At 46.9% G+C, this 24310-nt stretch overlaps 1 protein-coding gene across 2 annotated transcripts in view; it reads right to left on the bottom strand.

Moving 5' to 3' along the window:
- Positions 1-24310, bottom strand: part of ARHGEF5 (Rho guanine nucleotide exchange factor 5) — a 67755-nt gene that overhangs the window by 37647 nt on the left and 5798 nt on the right. The window contains exon 1 of one of the 2 annotated variants that reach the window (XM_081005407.1): positions 6835-7353. The exons of the other annotated variant lie outside the window; for it this stretch is intronic. Coding sequence (XP_080861533.1) covers positions 6835-6915 — 81 coding nt within the window. The 5' untranslated portion in view covers positions 6916-7353. Of the gene's footprint in view, positions 1-6834; positions 7354-24310 lie in introns of those variants that run through there. 2 annotated transcript variants of the gene reach the window in all.

Consider the following 24310-nt stretch of genomic DNA (forward strand, 5'->3'; position numbering starts at 1 on the left):
TAGGACTCATCCACACTGGAGTTGAATGTCTTAGTGTGGACACAGTCTTAGTTGTTCTGTTATGGTTTCCTAATGCTACCACATCACTGCTATCCAGGGAGACTATAGCACAACCACAGTCGGACCAAAATCAACCCCAAATATTCATGGTATGAAAAGTTACAGAATTTCAGCAGCTTGTTGGAGGATTTGCAGTGCTTGGTATCACTGCCTGGCTATTCCAGCAATTGAATCTGTGTTGGATCCCGGAATTAGAAAGGGGGCTCAGGAATAGAGCCTACCCTCTCGAACCCGTAACAATGTACTGCACAAATTAACAGTTAGGGTAATGTCAGGAAAACAGAATAACCTTAGTCCCAAGAAGGGGAGATCGTGTGCATACACATCCGACACTAGAATTACAGGGAGAAGGATTCTGGCCTAGGAGTCATCCCAGGATGCTTGCTTTTCAATTGCAAGAAATTGTTCTTAACGAGTCAGTAAAGGTAAAGGGACCCCTAACCATTAGGTCCAGTCGTGACTGACTCTGGAGTTGCGGTGCTCATCTCACTTTATTGGCTGAGGGAGCCAGCGTACAGCTTCCGGGTCATGTGGCCAGCATGACTAAGCCGCTTCTGGTGAACCAGAGCAGCGCACGGAAACGCCGTTTACCTTCCTGCCGGAGTGGTACCTATTTATCTACTTGCACTTTGATGTGCTTTCGAATTGCTAGGTTGGCAGGAGCTGGGACCGAGCAACGGGAGCTCACCACGTCACGGGGATTTGAACCGCCGACCTTCTGATCGGCAAGCCCTAGGCTCTGTGGTTTAACCCACAATGCCACCCGCATCCCAACGAGTCAGTACTCTACCATGAATTCTCACCCCACCCCTCCCTGACACAGACACACGCGATCTGAGGTAGGAGGTATAGTGCACTTAAGCTCAAGTGCTATTTGTGTGAACGTGAGTGTGTGGCTGTGTACACGTTGCTAAGGTCTCGCCCTGCTTGAATATGGGTGAATGAGGGCAGAACCAGTTAAAACCTGAAACTTTGAAGATGGTTCTAGCTGTTTGTTCTTCAGGGAGAGATGATGGAAGCAGAGGACGCAGTCGTTTGCCAGGAAGGAGCTGTGAAACCTCACTTGCTCCTTCCCTCTCTCCGTCCCTCAACACTTCTTTCGGTTTAAGCCAAACCCTGTCCTTGGAGTTCATTAACCAAAGGGTGTGGTTTCACATATTGTATTTGTTACTTCACATTCCACACTGCTACCTAAGCTCCACCCTTGCAATTCCCCTTGTGGGTTTTTTGGAGAAAGGTAACCTGCATTCAAGTGTTTTCAAAGCAGGCTGGTTGCCGTGTAGCTTCATTTCTGAATCGGACAACATTTTACCCTGTTCAAAAGTCTCACACTCATGCAAGTGAAATATGGTGAGCAGGTCATGAACTAAAAATGAACCTGACAGCCAGAAGACCTGTAAAACCAGGGCTTTTTTCCAGCCGGAACTTGCCGGAACTAAGTTCCAGCATCTCTCAGGTGGGCACCATTGCCATTATAAGAGAACAAGGGAGGTGTTCAAGGTGAGTTCGGTGCACCTCTTTTTCTAGAAAAATAGCACTGAGTAAAACCAAACTTAGTACAGCTCAGCTGTCATCCATTCCACTTGCACTGTGTTGCCTAGGAAGATGAGGGGCTTAATAGGGAATAAAGAGGATATACTTTGTGCAGAATAATACTTTGTGCATTTGTGCAACATTTTAGAGCATTCAAAACACTTCACATGCACAATCGCAGTAATTGTACAGAATATCTAAGCCTTCCCTTGCACTGCCAAAAGAAAATTTACAGTCCAATCCTAGCAATGTTTACAGAGAAGCAAGTTCCACTGAGTTCAGTAGGATTCACTTCCTTCCTAATATGTATGCTTACAATGTCAACGGGGGATGTGTGAGGCGGCCCTGCCTTGCCACCGCAGGCTCCTTTGGGAAGGGCAAGATATAAATGCAATGAATAATAATAGCAGCCTCATGGTCAGAGCTCTGGGTCGGGCCCCACCTTGCTTCGAAGGGTCCCTGCCTCAGACCCCGCATAGGAGCAACATTTGGAAATCCAAATATTCAGTCCTCCCATTGACTTTCATTGGGAAAATCAAGGCAACAATGAACTGCTTGTTTTTGCAATTGGTACATGACATTTGGAGAAAGTGTGTTCTCCCAAAAATGAGAGCACATGTTGCGGTGGGGTCTGCCAGGCCAGCCCTCTGTTGCCAGGCAGGTTAAATGGTTATTGCCTGAAGCAACAATTGGATGACCGGTTGCTGGGGCAAATTGCATGTTGCAAATAGGGTGGGTGGGACCAAAGGCTTTAAATATTGGGGCTCACTGCCTCTGCTTTCTCTTTTGCTGTGTGTATCGGATCACCCGCCCGCCCTGTGTTCCGGTTGACATTGCTATGCCTGTCATGGGGTCGTCTGCCATTGGGGCAGGGACCTAGTAGGAATTTTGTCCATTTGGCTGATTGGCTGGTGCCCTTTGGTTTTTGCCTACTACTTAGCAATTCGTCACAACTTGTAAGGTTGCGGTTAGGCATTGGTTATAAAAATTGGTGGTGGAGGGGTCAGGATAGGCTGTGCCTGCCCCTCCAATGGTGGTGTGGAAGGGAATTCATAAAAATTATACATGGCTTGATTTTTAAATTTATTTTTAAAATCCTTTCAAGATAAAGAGAAAAAAGGAAAGCAAGAAAAAATTACAACCCTACTTTAAAACATACAAAAGTGAAAATACTAATACATTAATATTACCTCAACTTTCTACGCATCTGGGTAGGCTTGTTTAAGAAATAATGTTTGTGGCAGGCACCAAAAAAGAGCACAGAGAAGGCGTCTGCTCAATAAGCAGGGAGTTCCAGAGTTTTTACAAATGCAGAACGGCTATTTATGTTGCACTTGTAGGAGTGCCAATCAAAGAGGTCAATTGGGCACATGTGGGACAATGTGATGTCGTAGGTAAACTAGTCCCAAGTTGTGATGATTACATATGCTAATACAGTCATAACTAGGGTTGAATATGCTTCATGTTGAGCGCTTTCAAGTTGCGCTCCGCGGCAACCCAGAAGTAACGGAGCGCGTTACTTCCGGGTTTCACCGCTCACGCATGCGCAGACGCTCAAAATGATGTCACGCGCATGCGCAGAAGCGACAAAAAGCAATGCGTGTGTGCGCAGACGTGCCATCGTTAGTTATGTTTGCTTCTGGATGCGAATGGGGCTCCGGAACGGATCCTGTTCACATCCCAAGGTACCACTGTAATAACACCTTGAAATTGGCCGGGCAGCAAATCAGCAACCAATGCTGAGCACAGGTGTTATATGTGACTCCTGTCAGCAATGGTTCTGCAGCATTCTTCACTAACTGAAGCTGCCTGATTAAGCGCATGGGAAGCCCCACATAAAGCACACTGCAGTAATCCATTCTTTCAGTAAGCGACACAGGAATTACTGTGGCTAGGCATTTGTGGCTCAGCCGTCACAAATCACCTCACGTCACCTCAAATGCCGTGTTTTGCATTTCACACATTCAACTGCTAGTCATCCAGTAGAGATAAACGGTGTTTGTGAAATCTCAATAGATCAGGAGCCTTGTGGACAATCGTGGACAATCCTTTTGTGTGTGTAATTCAGCAATAAACATGTTCTTTACATGTCATGGCTGCAGTTGGAATCTGCTGAAACGGATAAAGATCACTAGCAAAATATGTGCCATTATGATTTGAGGGGGAGAAATGGAAAAGAGGCATATCATCCTGGGCCCTGGAAGAAAGGAAAGGAGGAGACACAGAGACACAGTGTCTATGGAAATGACAGATCACGATCCACCAGTGTTTTTCGCCAATGAGTGAAGAGAAGAGCTGCAAGGGATAAATGAGTTGTTTGGACACCAGGTAATATCAATCCCTACCAGGGTCCTGCTCGGCATAGTTCATAGCTTCTCTGAGTTATTCAAGCCCCTTCGCCACAGCAAGGCAGTGATCCATGAAGGGATCCATATAGTTAAAGCTATGGTTTTCCCAGTAGTGATGTATGGAAGTGAGAGCTGGACCATAAAGAAGGCTGATCGCCGAAGAATTGATGCTTTTGAATTATGGTGCTGGAGGAGACTCTTGAGAGTCCCATGGACTGCAAAAAGATCAAACCTATCCATTCTTAAGGAAATCAGCCCTGAGTGCTCACTGGAAGGACAGATCCTGAAGCTGAGGCTCCAATACTTTGGCCACCTCATGAGAAGAGAAGACTCCCTGGAAAAGACCCTGATGTTGGGAAAGATGGAGGACACAAGGAGAAGGGGACGACAGAGGACGAGATGGTGGGACAGTGTTCTCGAAGCTACCAGCATGAGTTTGACCAAACTGCGGGAGGCAGTGGAAGACAGGAGTGGCTGGAGTGCTCTGGTCCATGGGGTCACGAAGAGTCGGACACGACTAAACGACTAAACAACAACAACAACAACAACAACCAGGGTCCTACCAGGGCCATATCTATAAAGGTGCAATTGGAGTAATTGTACCAAGACCCAATAGCTTTCTGGAAGCAGCTCTGGAGGTAGCAGAAGAAACACTGTCGTACAGTGCCCGCAACCCCCACCTCCTTAAAGGACACAATCGTCAATGATATTGAAAGCCTCTGAGATGCCAAGGAAAACTGGCAGGGTCACACTCCCCACATCTCTTTTCAGAGATAGAATTCTATCCGGAGATAGTATTTCAATCTGTGACCACTGAGATCTATTCCAAGTTACTCATCAGCACTCTCAGTAGTAGTAGTAGTAGTAGTAGTAGTAATAATAATAATAATAATAATAATAATAATAATAATTTATTATTTATACCCTGCCCATCTGGCTGGGTTTCCTCAGCCACTCTGGGCGGCTTCCAACAGAATATTAAAATACAATAGTCTATCAAACATTAGAAGCTTCCCTGAACAGGGCTGCCTTCAGATGTCTTCTAAAAGTCTGGTAGCTGTTTTTCTCTTTGACATCTGGCGGGAGGGTGTGCCACAGGGCGGGTGCCACTACCAAGAAGGCCCTCTGCCTGGTTCCCTGTAGCTTGGCTTCTCGCAGCAAGGGAACCGCCAGAAGGCCTTTGGCACTGGACCTCAGTCCTTGTGCCTGCGGTATATATTACCAACTGAAGGGATACAGACCCCACAAGCTGCAGCACCATTGCTAGGAAGCCTCAAGAGATCCAGCATCAGTTACACTTGTTGGTGATCTGAGCTGCTCCTCCAAAGCCATCCTGTTTATGGGATGGTCTTTGGTAGCTGCTAATTCAGACAGCCAATGAATGCTCAAGGCCTCTCGTTGGCATGAAAATACTTCTGGAAGGAAGCGTGAAGAAAGCTGCTAGGCCTCTTGCCCAATATACACTCTCACACCGTGTCTTGTCTGCCTCAGGAACCTGGCATAAGATCCAGACTTGGTGGACCAAAGAGCAGCAAAAGTCCTTCCAGCTGTGATACTTAGCATGTAGAGAGCACCTTCAGGTGTTCAAAAGGCTTCAAGTGTATGATTACCTTGCTGTAATCATTACAACACTCCTACAAAGCAGGTCACTATCAATCCCATATTGCACAAAAGGGGCCAAGGCAGATAGTAAAGCTACTCTAACAACTCGTGCACACTTAGCTTTGCTCCACATTTCTAGGTACAGGTCTGTGCTTTAAAGCTCCCTGCCTGAGTGCTTTTTTTGTGGGAGGCACTGCTTTCCTCACAAAAGCTTACTCATTGCAACTGAATCAGTGCAAATGGCAATCTGCGAAAAACCTGAATGGCCACTTGTTCCGATTCAGCAGTAAAGAGCAGCTTTTCCTTGAGGAAAGTGGCGGGGTGGGGGAAGACACTCAGACATGGACCAGGAAAGCACAGGCTTGTGCATGTGACACACGGCGCAAAAAGTGAGTGTGTAAAGTGAGTTTATGGAAGAAGTGAGCTTTGAAGTATGGACATAGCTCAGTGTCTTAGCCACAATCGTATATAAGCCAAGTACCATAAGTGTCTGCTTTGTTCACTAGCCTCTAGTACTGTGGGCAGCTGGATTTAGCTCACTAAATTCTTAACCCCTGCTCAGCAAAATGATGGAGAATGTTTATTTTCCATCTCAAAGCAACCTCTCTTACTAAAATGCAGGTTAAAAAGCACCAAGTGGATGGATAATAAAACATGCCGTGTCCGTTCAAAATGTTTCACATACATTATTTCAGCAACACTTAACAGCACCCTGTAAGGCTTGCCAGTATTATTTTCCCCATAAACACTGAAACAGAGAGAAGGAAGGCTTACCTGAGCCTATCTAGTAACTTTTATGCTAGAAGTAGGATTTGCATGATGGGTTTTCCGGTTCATAGCTGGACCAGAAAGAACCAGGACTTCTTCTGAGTACTATGATGCTAATTCTAGTGATAAATTATATTTATCATGTATATAGCACATTCAGGGGTTCAAAATGTTTCACTGAAGTAGCAAAGAGCACCAGGGCTTCTTCTGAGTATTATGAAGCATAGCTTAGCCATTGTGCTACAGTATTGTCCTAATGCCTTGCCGGATCAGACCAAAAGACCATCCAACTCAACAATTTGTCTGCAACAACCACCAGGCTCAGGCAAGACATAAAGATATGGCCTTCTCTTCTTATGTATTTCCTTCAGTGGGCAATACTTATAGACTTGCTGCTCCTGAACATGGAGGTTCCCCATGCCTATAAGAAGCGCAGAGTTCTTCAGTATGCAACTCGCACCCTGTACAAAGCAATTAACTCAAAATCTGAGACCCCAGCCGGGTAATTCAAAATACATGTTACCTTCTTTGGCCGCCTCCAGTAGCAATGCATCCTGTTCTTTGTTCCTTTGTATCCCATTTGCTCTGATCCAGTAATGCACATAAGCCACACACACAATGAGGTCTATGAGAATTCCAGAGGACTTCCCCTTGCCCCTAAGCAAGGGTTTAGTGGCCAGGCCTGCATCAGCGAGACAGTCTTACTCCACTGCTTGGCAGAAGAAGGAGGGCTTGGTAGTTGATGCAAGCACACGGGGTTTCGTAAGCAAGGTATCCGTGAGCGCGGCTCCTGGGGATCCTTCAGGATAAACCAAGAGGGAGCCTGGGAAAGGGCTCGTAGCCAGCAGAATCTTCAGAAGCCACCATTGCGGAGTTGTTCTCTCCCCCGTCTTCCTGCATCACATCCGAACAGGGAAATAAAGGAATCCAGCTCTGTTTGCTTACAGCTCCTTCTTGAGCCACTCCTTCATTGTGCCTGAGCGGAAGCCAGGACATTGGGCAACTCCGAAGGTCGAGTCTAAACACCAGCAAGCTATGAGTAAGTTGCATTAAAAGTATATGCCATTTCTATTCTTGGAGGGTTTTTTCCTCCTCCTGTGACATCAGCATCAGGAGATTTCACCACACTGAGCTGCACTCCACGTTTGTGGCTGCAGCAGACGGTGGGGGAGGGGGGAGCACAGGAAAAAGAACAATCGGTTGGTAAATAGGAAACTTTCCACACTGAATAGGGAATGAGCAGAAAGTCACCCAGTTCACAATTTGAATATAATCTGTGCTTCTGATCAAAATACACAAACTGAAATGAACTTTTGAAAGTAGGACTTCTTCCAGTTTTGCAGTACAGCTCTCCAAAGTGTGGGAAAAGTATACATTGAGGGAAAGTCTGTACAAAAATACACGCATTACTGCAAATAATGCACAATATTGCATTATATGCTGGGAAAATTGCTTGCAAAAAAGGCACAAAAAGTGTGCGGATTTTCATGTGAACTTTTTTTTAAAAGGAACAAATAGCCAGCTGATGCAGAAATGGAAAAATGGGAAACTGAAATTGAGAGATTCGTCAGTTTCTGCTGCTGAGGCCAGCCATGAGCGGCCTGACATTGACTTGCAAGTCTTGTTCACCATCACTGCCTGTTGCATTGTGCAGAGGCGACACACACTGAAACTCCAGGCAGCCAACACCGAGGTCACCAAGATGCTTTGGAACACAAGCATCACTTAGGCCAGAGGTTTCAACCTTCTGGGGTCCAAGGCTTCCTTGACCAAGTACATTCTATCTGTGGCACCCCTGTGGGGCTCAGAAGCCTGGTTATGTCACCCATTGCCTGCAGAGCTGGTAGCCTCTCACCCTTTTTCGAACACCCTCCCCTGGGGAGCGTTCCCTCAGCCTCCTCTCCTCTCCCCTCTTCTTGGGAGTCCTCTGGACGGGCAGCTGCTTCTGTCCCTGAGTCTCTGAGCTGCCCCTGCCCCAAAGAGAACATGGAGTGCAACCATTAGCCTGCAGAGCTTATAGCCAGGGCTGCTGCAATAAACAGCTGTGCAAGCCTTTGAGAGGCAGAGACATGAGAGGGCATCAGAGGAGGGAGGGAAGGAAAGAGGGACAGAGGCCAGTGTTGCCCACGGCACCCCTGACCATCATTCAAGGCACCCCAGGGTGCCACGACACACTGGTCGATAACCACTGACTTAAAGGTGGACAAACGCTGGCTCCCTCGGCCTATAGAGCAAGATGAGCACACAACCCCAGAGTAAAGGTACCCCTACTAGGTCTAGTTGTGGACGACTCTGGGGTTGCGCGCTCATCTCGCTCTATAGGCCGAGGGAGCCAGCGTTTGTCCACAGACAGCTTCTGGGTCATGTGGCCAACATGACTAAGCCTCTTCTGGCGAAGCAGAGCAGCGCACAGAAACGCCGTTTACCTTCCGGCCGGAGTGGTACCTATTTATCTACTTGCACTTTGATGTGCTTTTGAACTGCTAGGTTGGCAGGAGCAACAGGAGCTCACCCTGTCACGGGGATTCGAACCGCTGACCTTCTGACCGGCAAGCCCTAGGCTCTGTGGTTTAGACCACAGTGCCACCCATGTCCCTCAACCACTGACTTAGGGAGAAGCATTCAAGCAGTAATTATCTTCATGACAACCAATCAGTCTTCTTAGCAAAATGATTGTGTACCATCATGCACTCTCCCTGCTCCACCAACGGGACCCCCTAGATCAGGGGTGATGAACCGCCTGTCTAATGGGTGAGTACAGCCCTTCAAGAATCTCTAGCCAGCCTTGGCGACTCTCTCCAAGCCACACTCCCCTCTCCTCAGGCCATGCCCCTCTCTGGCCCTGCTCAAGTGCTTTTGCCTGTGCAGAATGCATCCTTGGGCTGTGGCAATGCTTTTTCCTTGGCTGAAAGGCACGTGGGGGTGTGTGTGTTTGTATGTGTTTACATGCGTGCACACCTCTGTTGCATGGCTGGAATGCAGCCCATGGTACGAAGGCAAAAGACGTTTCCCTTGCTCTGCCCACCTTTGCCTCTCGCCTCACCCACCAGCGGCATGCAGCGCATGATGGAATGTAGCCCTCTGGCTGAAACACCCCTGCCAGAGACCAGGGTGTTCTCTCCTCCCCCACCATCCCTCAGCTGGGCTCTGGGCAGGGCATGCCACATCATGACAGCTGGAAGGATAGTGATTTATTAAATGTATTTGGCTGATCATAAAAAAATAATCTAGGTGGCTTAGAAAGCAAAAACAAACACCATACGTACAAAACAAAACACAAAGTATAATGATTAAGACGGTAAAAACCAACGGCATAAAGCTTTCCTTCCAGTGGAGGCGGAATAAAACCATGCGCAACTCAGCATAAAACCACACAAAGAGTTATTTAAAACCACATTTTTGAAAGTGACAGTGCAGGGTTGATTTTAAAAATGCAAACTTGAAAGGCCTGAGTAAATGAAGTGAATGAATAAGAAGATGAAGAATGTCTTAGGTGGCCCTCCCCCGGGGAGGATGTTCCTAGTGATGTTAAATTCCTGAGAATAATCTTTTGTATTATTCTCGAGAATTTAACATCACTAATTGTTCCAAAAGGAAGGTGCCACCACCAAGAAGTCCCTCGTTTTCCTAGCTATCCACCTCACACCGCTTGTCAGAGGACTTCAGGGATGGGAAATGCATTTGGCCTGTATTTTAGTCCAAACCAACCTAATCTGCACATCCTTTCCCAGTAAGCATATTTGCCATCGTATTTTATAACGCAGCTCTACAGCCAACCAATATGCATAAGAATGCATTGTTTTAGCGACCCCACCTCCCAAATGCATATATTAGACACAATGGTGTATAAAATGTCAATATGAGGAGACAGGCACCGAAAAATGAATACAATTTTTGAGCAGACTTAAAAAAACAAAACAAATAAAGGTTTACAAATAGATTTGGAAGTTTGCTGAACTTAAGAGTGGAAAAATGAGAAATGTAGAGAAACAGTAAGCGACAGATTTGTCTCTCTCCAGTGGATATGGATCAGGCTTTCCTGCAACTGACAGGTAATAGCCAGTAAATCACTTCTCCCTGGGACACAGCATTCTCCTGCAAGAAGCGTTACTTGTTGGGAGCATGCCAGATGCTCGGACGCGAGGCACAAACTGGCCTCCCATTATGGGCAACCACCACCTGTGTGGCAATGCACATGGCTGAGGGCTCCTGGGATTGGCTTTGTGGTATATCTTTCGGCATATCTCTCCCTATGTGCAGAGCAACTCATGTACAGTGGTACCTCGGGTTACATACGCTTCAGGTTACATACACTTCAGGTTACAAACTCCGCTAACCCAGAAATAGTACCTCGGGTTAAGAACTTTGCTTCAGGATGAGAACAGAAATCGTGCTCCGGCGGCGCAGCAGCAGCAGGAGGCCCCATTAGCTAAAGTTGTGCTTCAGGTTAAGAACAGTTTCAGCTTAAGTACGGACCTCCAGAACGAATTAAGTTCTTAACCCGAGGTACCACTGTATAGCTATGTGAATGCAGGAGAGAAAAGATAGCATACATTAAGAATGGGTGAACTTTCAAGCTTATCAATACTGTCAGAATTCGAGGTGGCATCCAGGGCTCTGGATTGGGAAAATGTTGTGCAAACGTCTATTTACCCATCTTTTTATATACAGTGGTACCTCAGGTTACATACGCTTCAGGTTACAGACTCCGCTAACCCAGAAATAGTGCTTCAGGTTAAGAACTTTGCTTCAGGATGAGAACAGAAATCGTGCAAAAGCGGCACAGCAGCAGCAGGAGGCCCCATTAGCTAAAGTGGTGCTTCAGGTTAAGAACAGTTTCAGGTTAAGTACGGACCTCCGGAACGAATTAAGTACTTAACCCGAGGTACCACTGTACTAAAAAGTGCTCCAGTCAACCCTTCGTAGCTATGCTCATTTCAACAGGCGGCAGTTAAGCTTCACACCTTTTCTCACTGCAATCAATGGGACTAATCAATGGGCTTAATTTATTATTAGACTGTGGCTGAATATTGTGTTTCCAACAATACATCTGCAGTTCTTAAGGTATAGGTTTGGTTGTGCTCTAAGAACCCCAAGCCACCCTGGGAGAATAAAGACACAAGGACACGGAATTTAGGTTAATGTTATTGGGCAAATTTAGGCCACCACTTTATCGGTTATAGAATGTGAGCAGTATTGGCTTAGGCATTCAGCATCAACAGACTATATCTGATTCCTGCCCGCCTTGCAGGGAGTCTGGTAAGGGTAAACCACCAGCAGGGGAAGCCCTGCCAATGTGGATCGACTTGAGCATTCCCTGGGCTCCCGCTGGGGTCATGGCATGGCCCTAGCCCTTCCCTGAGCTTCCGACAAGATCCACACTCCTGGATTCCTTTAACGGAATACCCTTCCGCATGGAGGGGCAGGTGATGGCCGCACCTCCCCTCCCCCCCACATCGCTATTCCAATGCCTAACCTCCAAACCTTACAAAGTTGTGACGTTAGCTACGTGGTAGGCAAAAACCAAGTGGCTGGTGCCAATTTGCCAAGTGAAAAACGTCCTACCAGCCCCCTCAACAGCGACCAACCAAAGTCCATAGCAAGGCCAGTGCCCCTACCTAAAAGAGGGTGGGAGGGCAGGAGATTCGTGGTGCGAGGCTGAAAGAGGATCTGTCAGAGTTGCACCCCGGTTTAAATGGGTCCTGGCCACGCCCCCTCAGTGCCCTGACTGGCCGCCTGGCAAATGGCGTGGCCGGGTCACTTTCAGCGTGACACGGGACGCTATCCCACACCACGCTGAGGTGGGGGTGGGGCCTGGCGGCGTGAGCACAACCTGGTCCCACTCGGAAGCGGAATTGATTTCTCAAAAGTGCATCCATTCTCTTTCAAACATAAAATAGTTCCTTGTGCAGTATACTGCCCTGTGATCCTTAGATGAAGGGTGGTAAAAGGTAAAGATAAAGGGACCCCTGACCATTAGGTCACGTCGTGACCGACTCTGGGGTTGCGGAGCTCATCTTGCTTTATTGGTCGAGGGAGCCGGCGTACAATCATGTGGCCAGCATGACTAAGCCGTTTCTGGCAAACCAGAGCAGCGCACGGAAATGGCGTTTACCTTCCCGCTGGAGTGGTACCTATTTATCTACTTGCACTTTGATGTGCTTTCAAACTGCTAGGTTGGCAGGAGCAGGGACCGAGCAACGGGAGCTCACCCCACTGCGGGGATTCGAACCACCAACCTTTTGATCGGTAAGCCCTAGGCTCTGTGGTTTAACCCACAGCGCCACCCGCATCCCTATGACAGGTGGTACATAAATCTAATTAAAAATAAAAATAAATACCATAAATACCCTTTCTTTAAAGGGCCACACACATGCTTTGGTGTCTCAGATTCAAATTCCCCCAGCACCTCCAAGTACAAGAGACTCAGGTTGCTGCACGACAGGGAAGGACCCAAGAGACTCGAGAGTTGCTGGCAGTCAGAGACAATTCATTCATTCCACACAACTAGTTTTTTTATGGCACAAATGTTCCGCCATTTCCTATTTGTGGTGCACAGTTTGCTCAAATTTACCTTGAGTTTGCACTTTGGTTTTGGGAAGTGGCATCTCCTTGGTGGATACGGAAACATACGACTGTTTATGTTTTTTAATCCAGGAAAATGTGATAATACACCCAGATAGAGCATACGATCTAGAGCCTGCTGGATCAGGCCCATGGCCCATTTGGTGCAGCCTCTTGATCTCGCAGTGGCCATGCAGCTGCCTGCTGCAACAGGTATTTGGAGGCAACGCTGCCTCTAGCTGTGAAGGTAGCTCTTTCTCCTCCATGAATTTGTCTAATCTTCTTTTAAAGCCATTGATTGGTGGTGGCTTGGTGGAACGCTTTTACTTGAGTTTTACTGGCAACATACTGAACATATTTTGGAAATTGGTTTGTACATTTGTTCTCTATAGGTTTGACTGCCTTTCAAGATATGAATTGGCAGGAAGGTTCCCAAGGTAGGGGTGGTGATCTTTGTTGATATTTGGAAGCCTGCCGCCATTTTGATTCAAGATGGAAACATCACTCTTGTGTGACTTCACCCATTTTTTGACATGGGGTGGTGGTGGTGGTCATTGAGTTGTTCTTGTTTTTATTTTGATTATATACCTTGTGGTTTAAATTCTGCTTTTATCATGTGAACCGCCCTGAAACCTGTGGGCATGGGGCAGTATATACCACCACCAAACTTGGCATGAAGGTTTCTGAGCTGGGGATGGGGGACTTCATTGACGTTGAGGTACTGGGAGCGATTCTGAATCCAGAAGGCAGATTGTAATGTGATTTTGTATTGACTTCACCTGATTTTTGGCACGACTCATCCCAGCTCACAAATGACACTATTGCAGGGGGCGGGGATGGGGCGGGGTGAAAGAAGAATGATTCTCTAAAGGCTGTCCAGTAGAGTCAAGGTTTTAACCACTGAGCTTTGAACCATCCTTAGCCACATTTGCAAAAAGCACCCTACCATATTCCATACCTATAAAACCACCTTTTCCTTGTCTGCGTATGTGTGCATGTGCTTGAGATCATGGGAACCAGGTAGGTACTGCCTGCCTGGCTGAAAAGAGATGCCTATCACTGGGCATTGATATTTCACTGGAGATGAAAGCGCCTCTGCAAAGTAGCTGAACCTCATCAGGCAATATGGGGAAGTTATCAGCCTAAACATCACTCTACTCTTAGCGCTGACCGTGCATGACATGGAGTATGTGCTCAGTGGGAATCTTTTGCAATCGTGGGAAAAGCAAATTGATGTTTAATGTTGCTTAATAGGTTCTGAGACGCGGGTGGCACTGTGGGTTAAACCACGGAGCTTAGGACTTGCCGATCAGAAGGTCGGCGGTTCAAATCCCTGCAACGGGGTGAGCTCCCATTGCTCGGTCCCTGCTCCTTCCAACCTAGCAGTTCGAAAGCACCTCAAAGTGCAAGTAGATAAATAGGTACCGCTCCGGCGGGAAGGTAAACGGCGTTTCCGTGTGCTGCTCTGGTTCGCCAGAAGCGGCTTAGTCATGCTGGCCACATGACCCAGAAGCTGTATGCCGGCTCCCTCGGCCAATAAAGCGAGATGAGCACCACAACCCCAGAGTCAGTCACGACTGGACCTAATGGTCAGGGGGTCCCTTTACCTTTAATAGGTTCAGGCAACAAGTGGAGAAGAGACTTCAGCAATATGTAATGGTGGGAGGGCAAGTAGAAAGAGCGGGCTCAGGTAATGAAGCCTAGTGTGAGGGGGGAGACACAACAGAAGTATGTTAAGAGTCCCCTTTATTTTAACATTTCGCTGGGGGAGGTATGAAAAGGTCAGCTCATTTACCACTTTACTAATGGGGAGAGGGACATCTGCTGTTCGTGCGAAGTTGCAAGAATGTGCTCATATAAAATGAAATGCAGTGTAATTGCTAAGATTTAATTACTGCCTTATTCCTTTGCAACTCTGCAAGTGTATGCAGTGGTTTCATTTTTAGCAACCATCAGTGTCGTGTTTCTATAGCTGAGGTTCTTACACCATGCCTGTTGATTAAGTCAAGACCTCATAAATTTTGATTGGCCTTTGTAAACAAGTTGGACAGCTCTTGGTGGTAGGCTAAGATTGTCTAAAGGGGAAAAAAGTAGGCCTACAGTTTATTCAGACACTGAAGCAAGTCTATTTCACTTGTGTTCACTTAGCCACAAAAGTTAGGCGCATGATTTTAAGAGCATGTGCCTTTCCAGACACAACTACTGACTATTGCTAACTCAAGAAGAGGTTTCCAGCTTAGAATTGTTTGTCCCTCCAGTGCAAGATGTAAAACCTTATAAACAATGCTTGTGAGAGACTTGCATTGTTAACATTTTAAAATCCATGCGTCCATCTGAGCACACAGCAGAACTGTGTGTGTCCTGCATGGCTATAAAGTGCTCAGAGGTATTTTGTCCTAGTAAGTGTTATTTATATTTTGTTAAGTAAAAAGGAAAATAATAAATAAAAGAAAAATACACCAAGATTACTCAGGTTCTGCGCTAAGAAAAGATGGAGTTTGCATCTTGTATCAATTATACAGATACTTGCATATTTCCACCTTATTTTGCATAACGTATGAAATTGTATTTGCTAGTCAAAAGTAGGAGTGTGTTTTTGGCCTCTCCCCTCATTTGTTACTTCCCTGCTCTCCAGAAGTTCCCTAAGTCTGAAGTATTTTGAGGGCATCTCTCCCTTCAAACTACTGAAACGTTATTCAGCTATTAAGTTGTCCCAAAACAGTATTCAGCAGAATGACTTAGGATGGACTTTTAAGTTATGATCAATGACATGCTTATCCCATTCAAGCTGAAATATTCAGATTTTTGGGTATATAGTTATCATCTGCTTACTGTTTTGCTTATTGGCTAGATTTTATTCATTTGCATCAGGTTACTTTTTTATTTATTTGCCTTTTAAAAATTCAGCCATGTTTACTCAAAAAGATAATTACTCCAGAGTGAGTCTATATTAGCAAGAGGCCTTCAGGATTGCAGGTCCATGGATATGTTTTATTCTCATTTCATTATTAGATGCAGCTTTAATGTTCCATGACATAAGATATTCAAAAACCTTTGCCACAACAAAATTGTGTAACCACTGTTCATATTTACTCTGCCATCCTGTGGCAACTATGGACAATTTCAAGTCCCTTGAGGAGAAGGGAGGCAAAAGCCCAGAGCTAGGACTGTGGAAGGAGTGCAGAGAGAATGCCATGGTGCACCTGTAGCAGCACAACCGAACACCTTCATCTGCCTCAGCAGCAACAGAACATGTCTTTCTCACAGGCATAGGCAAACTTGGTCCTACAGATGTTTTGGGACTACAGCTCCCATCATCCTTAGCTAACAGGACCAGTGGTCAGGGAGATGATGGGAGTTGTAGTCCCAAAATGTCTGGAGGACCAAGTTTGCCTATGCCTGCTCTTCCATATCGGACGCTACAGCCATAGCAGGTGCTGTAACTCTCCAACAGCTTGCCTTTACCGCTGAAGATGCACTCTCCCACTGCCCACACTGGGCTTTCGATACATTAGTTGCACGCATCTCTCTCTTCGCACACATATCCTGACAGCCAAACTGGTGTATCTTCCATAGAGAGGAGTACCAGAGCAGAGGAGGAAAGGGTGGGTGGCACTCTCAGCAAATGGCACACCTGCCAGCTGCTGGGTCCACCTTCTCAAGCGAGGTAGGCATCCTGGGAGGGCAGAATCTCTTAAAGGCACCCAGAAAGGAAGATGCAAGAGAGACAGAGAGAGGCAGGTGTATAACAAGAAATAAAGTAGAGAGGCTGCTGCCTAGAAGGGGTACCCTTGGAACTGTGATTAGTGAGGAATCTGGAGAGGCTCTATGGAGAGGTGGCAGCAATCTTCCATAATATGAAAAAATATAACGTCAGTTGCAAATGCAGGTATCTAATATTAAGGAAATATTCTGAGAAAATCCAGTTGATATTTTACACTGGAATCTGCAAGTGAGAATTCTGACAGCAAACCCCTCTCAGCTCGAGCTAGTAGAAACCCTTAGCTCTCCCTGCCTCCACTGGAAAATTAGAGAAGGTGGTTCTATATTTATAATGTAATTCTCTTCTACCGGACCTAGTGGTCCTGGTGGTCTTCTACAGGACCACCAGTGCAACCGCAAAAAGGTGCTAACTCATGAATTACGATTTTGCAATGCTACTGACAAGTGGAGGAGGAGACCACATCCAGAAAACGCATGACTTCTTCATTTTGCCACAATATTTTATACATCTGAATATGCACCTCTACAACCTTGTGAGTGCCAGCCATAGAGATGAGTCCTCCAGAACTGTCCCCAAGTTCTATGCACTATGACATTGTATAGCGTGACCTTACATAGTTGAATCGGAAGAGATTAATCTGTCTGTCTAAAGAACATTTGGGTGCATGTATGACTACACCCTTATTCCATGTACTTACCCCAGGTTGTTAGACTAGTTTTAAACTGGCTTTGCTGGTTGGAATCACCCCTTTATTAACTATTTTAAGCATCACATTTTTACTGAGAAATGGCCTACTTACAACTTCATTCATTTGTTCCATTTTAATTTTATTTTTTAAACTCGCTTTTCTGGGAATCTTCTCTCACAAGGTGGTTCCCTACATCATCATATAAAAATAATATACCAATTGTTGAATACAATCTCATTAACAATATAAAATAGTTAGCCAACCTTAAAATAACAGGAGGTTCATATGGGTGCAAGTGATCCTTCAAATAACCCAGTCCCAAATTGTTTAAAGCATAAAGCCAAGACCTTAAACTGGGCCAGAATTAAACAGGCAGCCACGCACAGACTGGGTGAAATATAATCCAAATGTCTAGTTTCTACAAGCATTATAGTGGCCACATTCTGCACCAACTGAAGTTCCCAAATCATTTAAAAAGGGAGTCCCATGCTTAACCTATTGCAGTAATGTAGCCTGGTTGAATCGCTGAAGTAAGATTTGCCTTCTCAAAATAAGGCTGCAGTTAGCAAAACAACTAGGGTTGATAAAAAGTGCTTCTGGCCTTTGATACCACCTGACATCCCAAAGATAATGCGGAGATCTCCCAAACCCCATCCTTGGCTCTTTAGGGGCTGGCAACCACATCCAGATCAGCAGATTTCCTGGTCTACAGTACACACATCTTGCCTAGATTAAGATTTCCACCATGGTGAAGAAGAGAGGTAGATAGTTATCTGCATATTTATTATCAGGAGGTCATACCTCCTGGTGACTTTGCCCTCTGGTTTCATGTAGGTGTTGAAATGTTTGGAGGGTCAGTTGAGCCTTGAGGCACTCCAAAGGCCAGTAGCCAAGAAAGGAAAGAGAGGTTCTTGAGAACCATCATCCACACTGATTTAGATCTACTGCAGTACGGTGCCCTCAAGCCTCATCCCAGAGACATATTCTGGAAGAAGAACACAATGGTACTGGAAACCATTGAGAAGTCAAGGAGAACATTCCTCCCATCCATTCCCCAGTTTAAGGCAGTTTCTGTCTCAAAGCCATGATGGAAGCCAGATTCAAAGTTAACTCAAGAGTTAACAAAACACCACCCACTCCAGCGCCTTCCTTAATAATGGCAAATTACAGACTGAGTGATAGTTTCTCAAAGACATATATTTACATAGATGAACACGTAAAATTTAGGTCAGGTTAGTTTTTCCCAGGCAGATGGCAGCCTTAAGTAGAATGGCAAGATAGAATAAAGGCTGAGGCTATGACAGGCTTCCTCAACCTCGGCCCTCCAGATCTTTTGAGACTACAATTCCCATCATCCCTGACCACTGGTCCTGCTAGCTAGGGATCATGGGAATTGTAGGCCAAAAACATCTGGAGGGCCGAGGTTGAGGAAGCCTAGGCTATGGCAATCCACTCAGGCAAGCATTGAACATGGCCTCAAGAGCCTTTGAGGGTCATACTTGCTGAACCGAATATTTTGTGGAGTTTGGAACTGACAGGGTTAAAACTCACTGGTGTCCTGTATCTGGATCTGGGAGGAGCTGGGAGGAGCTCCATGCGGAGAAGTGCGTCACAGGATGTTGTTCTGACGCTCTTCAGATCTGTCTCTGCAACAGACAGAGAAGCAGCTCAACTTAGAAGCTGCTGTGAGAGTGCTTTTGGAAAGCACAAAGATGCCGGAATGCTCCGATGGTGTCTGATGGAATTTATTGCTCTGTAAATAAAGCTACTAGAGATAAGGACGGACTGTCTCTGGACTGATTTATCCCTTTTTCTCACACGGAAGCAGGACCGCTGCTACTCTGCAATTTCTTTGGCCAGGTCAGGGGAGAGCAGAGCCTACGCCGAGGAAGCGCTGCCTGGACCCAAAGATTTATTTCTCCAAAGGTTATGGAAGTTACGTGTTTCCTGACAAGTGTGAGAAGGGAGGAAGGCTGCCAGCCTTGAGTTGCTGTGATCTCCTGCCAGGACGGGCAGTGAGGAATGCTGGTGATCGGAGCCAAGAGCCAAGAGGTAACGGCTGCTGCTTCGGACGACCAGAGTGAGTACGCTTAAAGCCCCAGGGGGGAGGAGATGGCTGCTCAGGCACAGCAAGGCCATGAGAGCTACCCCGGTGAAAGGCTGCATGGGGCCAGTTGGGAGGCCTGGAGTAAGAGCATGCACCGCTGGCTGGCAGAAAGGAAGCTGTGGGACTGCACCCAGGCCGATCCAGTCTTTGCCCAGTCCAGTGAGAGGTCTGCAAAAGCTTCTGAAGCAGACGTGGCTGCTCTGGAGAGAGAGCAAAGGGTGCTAGCCATTCTAAGGGCCAGCGTTGATACTTGGCTGTTGCCAAAGCTCCAAGGGAGGAAGCCCTGGGTCGCGTGGCAGGCACTGAAGATGGCATGTCAAGCCTCAGTGGGAGCCAGACCAGAGGGGGCTGAGAGTTGCCCAGAGATTGCCCTATGTCTAGAGGGGGCTGGAGCTGTTTTGGGAAGCTGTGTCCATGCTTCACCACATCTGTGTGATGGACTGTGTGCTGGAGAGAGGCTGAGAGCTCGGAAGAGGAAGGCAGTTGCAGGCTGTTCCTTAGGCAGCAGAGCACCCAAGAGTGGGGGTGCAGGCCAGGCAAGCCGTTCCAAGAGCTCTGCGAAAGCGAAAGTCTCCAAGAGTTGTTTGTGCTTTGAGGCGACGTCCAACAGCGCTGGGAAGCATCCGCTGGAAGCCCAGGCTGCCAAGGACACCAGCTGGCGTGGAATGTCAACAAAGCAGGTTCCCAGAGCCGGTTCTCAGCAGAGACGTGAGAAAGCAGCAGGCCAGGAGGAAGACAAGGCGTCTTATCACCTCACAGCTGCATTGGTCTGTCTGGGAAGCTGCGAAAGCCCTAGTCGGGGGGAGGCTGTGGCCATGGCAACCAGGAAGGACACTGACAGTGGGGGTGCAACCACCGCCATGGCATCTTTGGAAAACAGCCAAAGAGACACTTTTTCTTTTGTTGTCGACAGTGGAGCGTCGCATTGCCTCGTTAACTCCAGAGAGCTCCTGAGGAACTGCAAGACAGTTAAAACTGCACGCTCTGTTATCTTAGCAGATGGGTCGAAAAGACCGCTGACTGAATCTGGGTCTTTGTTTTGCTCTTTTCTAGGTTGTGAAGTGCCAGCTTATTTTGTCCCAGAACTTGCCCATTCTCTTTTGAGTGTGTCAGCATTAATGGCTATTGGAATTGATGTTTTGTTCTCTAATAATTTGTGCTCTTTTTACAGGGATGGGAAGAAGATCTACAGTGTTGAGAGGAAAGACAGGCTCTTTCTGGTGGAGATGCCCATTGAAAATGGGGCCGGTGGGAAAATGGGGCTGGTGGAAAATGGGGCTTGTGGAGAGTCCATTGATGATGCCCAAGTGCAGTGTGCTAATGTCCCACCACACCATGATTGTATTCACTTATGGCACAGGAAATTTGGGCACGCTGGGTGGTCACTTGTGCGGAAAGCAGCAATGAACACAATTGGGTGTAGGTTCAAGGCATGTGACAAATACCTAGATTGTCAAGCCTGTAAGCAATCAAAGGTCACAACATGCACATACCCCAGGTCAGAGAGGAGGACCAGCAAACCTTTTGAACTTGTGCATGCAGATTTGTCAGGTCCCATGCCAACACCTTCTTTAGCTGGATCTAAATGGGTTCTGATTCTGATTGATGATTTTTCGAAACACACTTGGCTGTTTACGCTTAGATGCAAGTCAGAAGCAGCTGCATTGATCAGAGATTGGATCACAGCGGTAGAGCTGCGTTTCTCTACCAGGGTGGTTTCCTTTCAATCTGATCGCGGGGGGGAATTCACAGGTTCTGCGCTGCAATCGTTTTTCAGGCAGAAAGGTATCAGTCATCGATTGACTGCCCCCTACTCTCCGCAACAGAACGGGGTGGCGGAGGAGAAGTTTCGCACTTTACAGGAATCAGCGAATGCTATGTTGGCAGACTCGGGTTTGCCACAGCGCTTTTGGGCTGAAAGTTATAAGACAGCATGCTTTGTGCAGAACAGGGTGTTCAATTCAAGTGTAGGAGACACACCGTATTTTCTGCTTCATGGGAAGAAACCGAAGGTGGATTTTTTCCACATTTTCGGTTCGCAGGCTTGGGTTTTGGTTCCAAAGGCCATGCGCAGAAAGGGTGAGCCAAGGTCTAGGAAGATGATCTTTGTAGGCTATGAGCCGAGTTCAAAGGCGTGGCGTTTCGCATACCCTACTGGCAACCAGTCTAAGCTGCTTATTAGCGGCAGTGCTGAGTTTTGCGAGCAGAGTGGGTGGAAACGTCTTCACGGGAACCCAGATGTTCTGTTAGACTCAGGTGATGAGGAGGAGGAGGACGAAGCTGAACCTGTTGCTGAGGCACAGAGTCCAGAGCAGGGATCTCCAAGGCAGAGGCCCCAAACCTCTCCAAAAGGGAGTCCCAAGACCCCTCCACAGGTCTCTGTCAAGTCTGAGCCGAGAAGTGAGCCATCCTCACCAGAAGAACCAGCTGTACGCCCAAAACGGCGCAGCAGGTCAGAGGGGGAGGTTTCTGACACAGGAGATGGTAGGGCTGATCCAGGTGAATCAGGCGCAGGTCCAGAATTCACACTGAGGAGGTCAGCTAGATCAACCAAGGGTAAGCCTCCTGAAAGGTATGAAGCCACTAGTGTTTGGGTTGGTGTGGCTAGGTGTGAGCCTGAATCCTTTGAGGATGTTCAGAAGTTGCCTCAGGCAGAAGCTAGCAAATGGCGTGAGGCGATGCAGAAGGAGATGAACTCAATGGAGTCTCTTGGTGTGTTCTCACTTACTCAACTGCCGGCTAACCAGCGAGCTGTTAGTTGTAGGTGGATTTACCGCTTGAAACCCACAGAAACGGGAGAACCACAGTACAAAGCGAGATTAGTGGCACGTGGATTCACACAGAAAAAGGGTGTCCACTTCACAGAGGTCTATTCGCCGACCTCAAGAGCGGAGACTTTGAGAATGCTTTTGGCGATAGCAGCACAGAGAGGTTGGAAGGTGAGTCATTTTGATGTAGATGTTGCCTACCTGAATTCAGATCTCCAGGAGGAGTTATACATGCTTCCTCCTGCAGGGTTTGAAGTCAGTGAGCAAGGCAGCGTGTGGCGGTTGCACAAATCCATCTATGGGTTACGCCAATCTGCCAGGAATTGGAATATGTGCCTACATGAAGCCTTAGAAGAGCTAGGTTTTAAGAGGTCTGTTGCAGACAGTTGCCTGTACCTGAAGGGGTCAGGAGAGACACAGGAAGTGATTCTTGTTTTTGTTGATGATATCTTAATGATGTCACAGACTAGTGAACAGGTGCAGAAGTTTGCTAGGGAGCTTGGAAAGCGGTTCAAGTTGAAGCAGCTTGGGGATGTCAAATCCTACTTAGGTGTTCAAATAGCGAAGACTGAGGATGGTAGCTTTTTGCTTTGCCAGAAAGGTAAGATTGCACAGTTGCTTGAGAAGTTCAGGATGTCTGATTGTGTAGGTGCCAGGTCACCCATGGAGGCTGGATACGCGAAAGAATGTCAGCAAGCAGAACGCGTTGTGTTCGAAAATACTGAAGTGTTTCAGTCAGCCCTAGGGAGTTTGTTGTACTTGTCTCAGTGGAGCAGACCAGACATTGCGTTTGCTGTCAATCTGCTCAGCAGGGAAGCATCAAACCCCAGTGTGCAAGCCTGGAATGGCGTCAAGAGAGTTCTGAGGTATTTGCAGGAGACCAAAGACTTTTGTCTTAGGTTGCCAGCTCAAGGAGAAGTAAAGCTGACTTGCTTTGTGGATTCGGATTGGGCTAACTCTGAAGACCGCAAATCAGTGTCAGGCCTAGTGGTGAAGTTTGGGGACTCAGTAGTTGGGTGGAGGTCCCGGAAGCAAAGTCTCATAGCGCTTTCATCTACTGAAGCCGAGTTCAGTGCGCTATCAGATGCTTGCAGAGAGCTGGAGTTCTATGTGTGTTTGGTCAAAGAAATCTGTGGAGAGAATTGTCTGCCCGTTGTGGTGCATGAGGACAATCAACCTTGCCTCAAATTGGCTGAGACGGGGCAATTCAAGGCGAGGACCAAACATTTGGACATACGTTTCCGGAATGTATGTCAGAGCGTTCATGAGGGGCTAGTTGCTCTGAAATACTGTCCCTCAACAAAGAACCTCGCTGATGGTTTCACAAAACCATTAACCTTCCAGAAGCACGAGGAGTTCTGTGAGGGTCTGTGTATGGGGAAAGCATTGTTGACTGTTGTCTCCAGATGCAGGACAAGAGGGGGTGTGGAGTTTGGAACTGACAGGGTTAAAACTCACTGGTGTCCTGTATCTGGATCTGGGAGGAGCTGGGAGGAGCTCCATGCGGAGAAGTGCGTCACAGGATGTTGTTCTGACGCTCTTCAGATCTGTCTCTGCAACAGACAGAGAAGCAGCTCAACTTAGAAGCTGCTGTGAGAGTGCTTTTGGAAAGCACAAAGATGCCGGAATGCTCCGATGGTGTCTGATGGAATTTATTGCTCTGTAAATAAAGCTACTAGAGATAAGGACGGACTGTCTCTGGACTGATTTATCCCTTTTTCTCACACGGAAGCAGGACCGCTGCTACTCTGCAATTTCTTTGGCCAGGTCAGGGGAGAGCAGAGCCTACGCCGAGGAAGCGCTGCCTGGACCCAAAGATTTATTTCTCCAAATATTTTGGACTTGGGTTATAATATAATTATAATAACAAAACAATAACAATTTATTATTTATAACCCGTCCAACCGGCTGGGTTGTGTTTTGAATGGTAATTATATTTAATTTTTAAACTTTCAAGTATTGGAGGTTGGCTCTGTTGTCATGAAAAACACTAGCAACTAATGAGAAACATCCGTATCCAGCTTTTTGCCATGGAGACAAACCGAAAGCTGCACAGCGGAGTTCTTCAAACCATGCGCCAGAGGTGAAAACATTACGTTTTCACTGAACCCAGTGAGGGCGCTTCCCAGCTATACCCACTGCTCTACC

Source organism: Podarcis pityusensis (genome assembly GCF_964106645.2).
Source record: "Podarcis pityusensis genome assembly, chromosome: 5".
In the NCBI taxonomy this organism is placed as follows: domain Eukaryota; kingdom Metazoa; phylum Chordata; class Lepidosauria; order Squamata; family Lacertidae; genus Podarcis; species Podarcis pityusensis.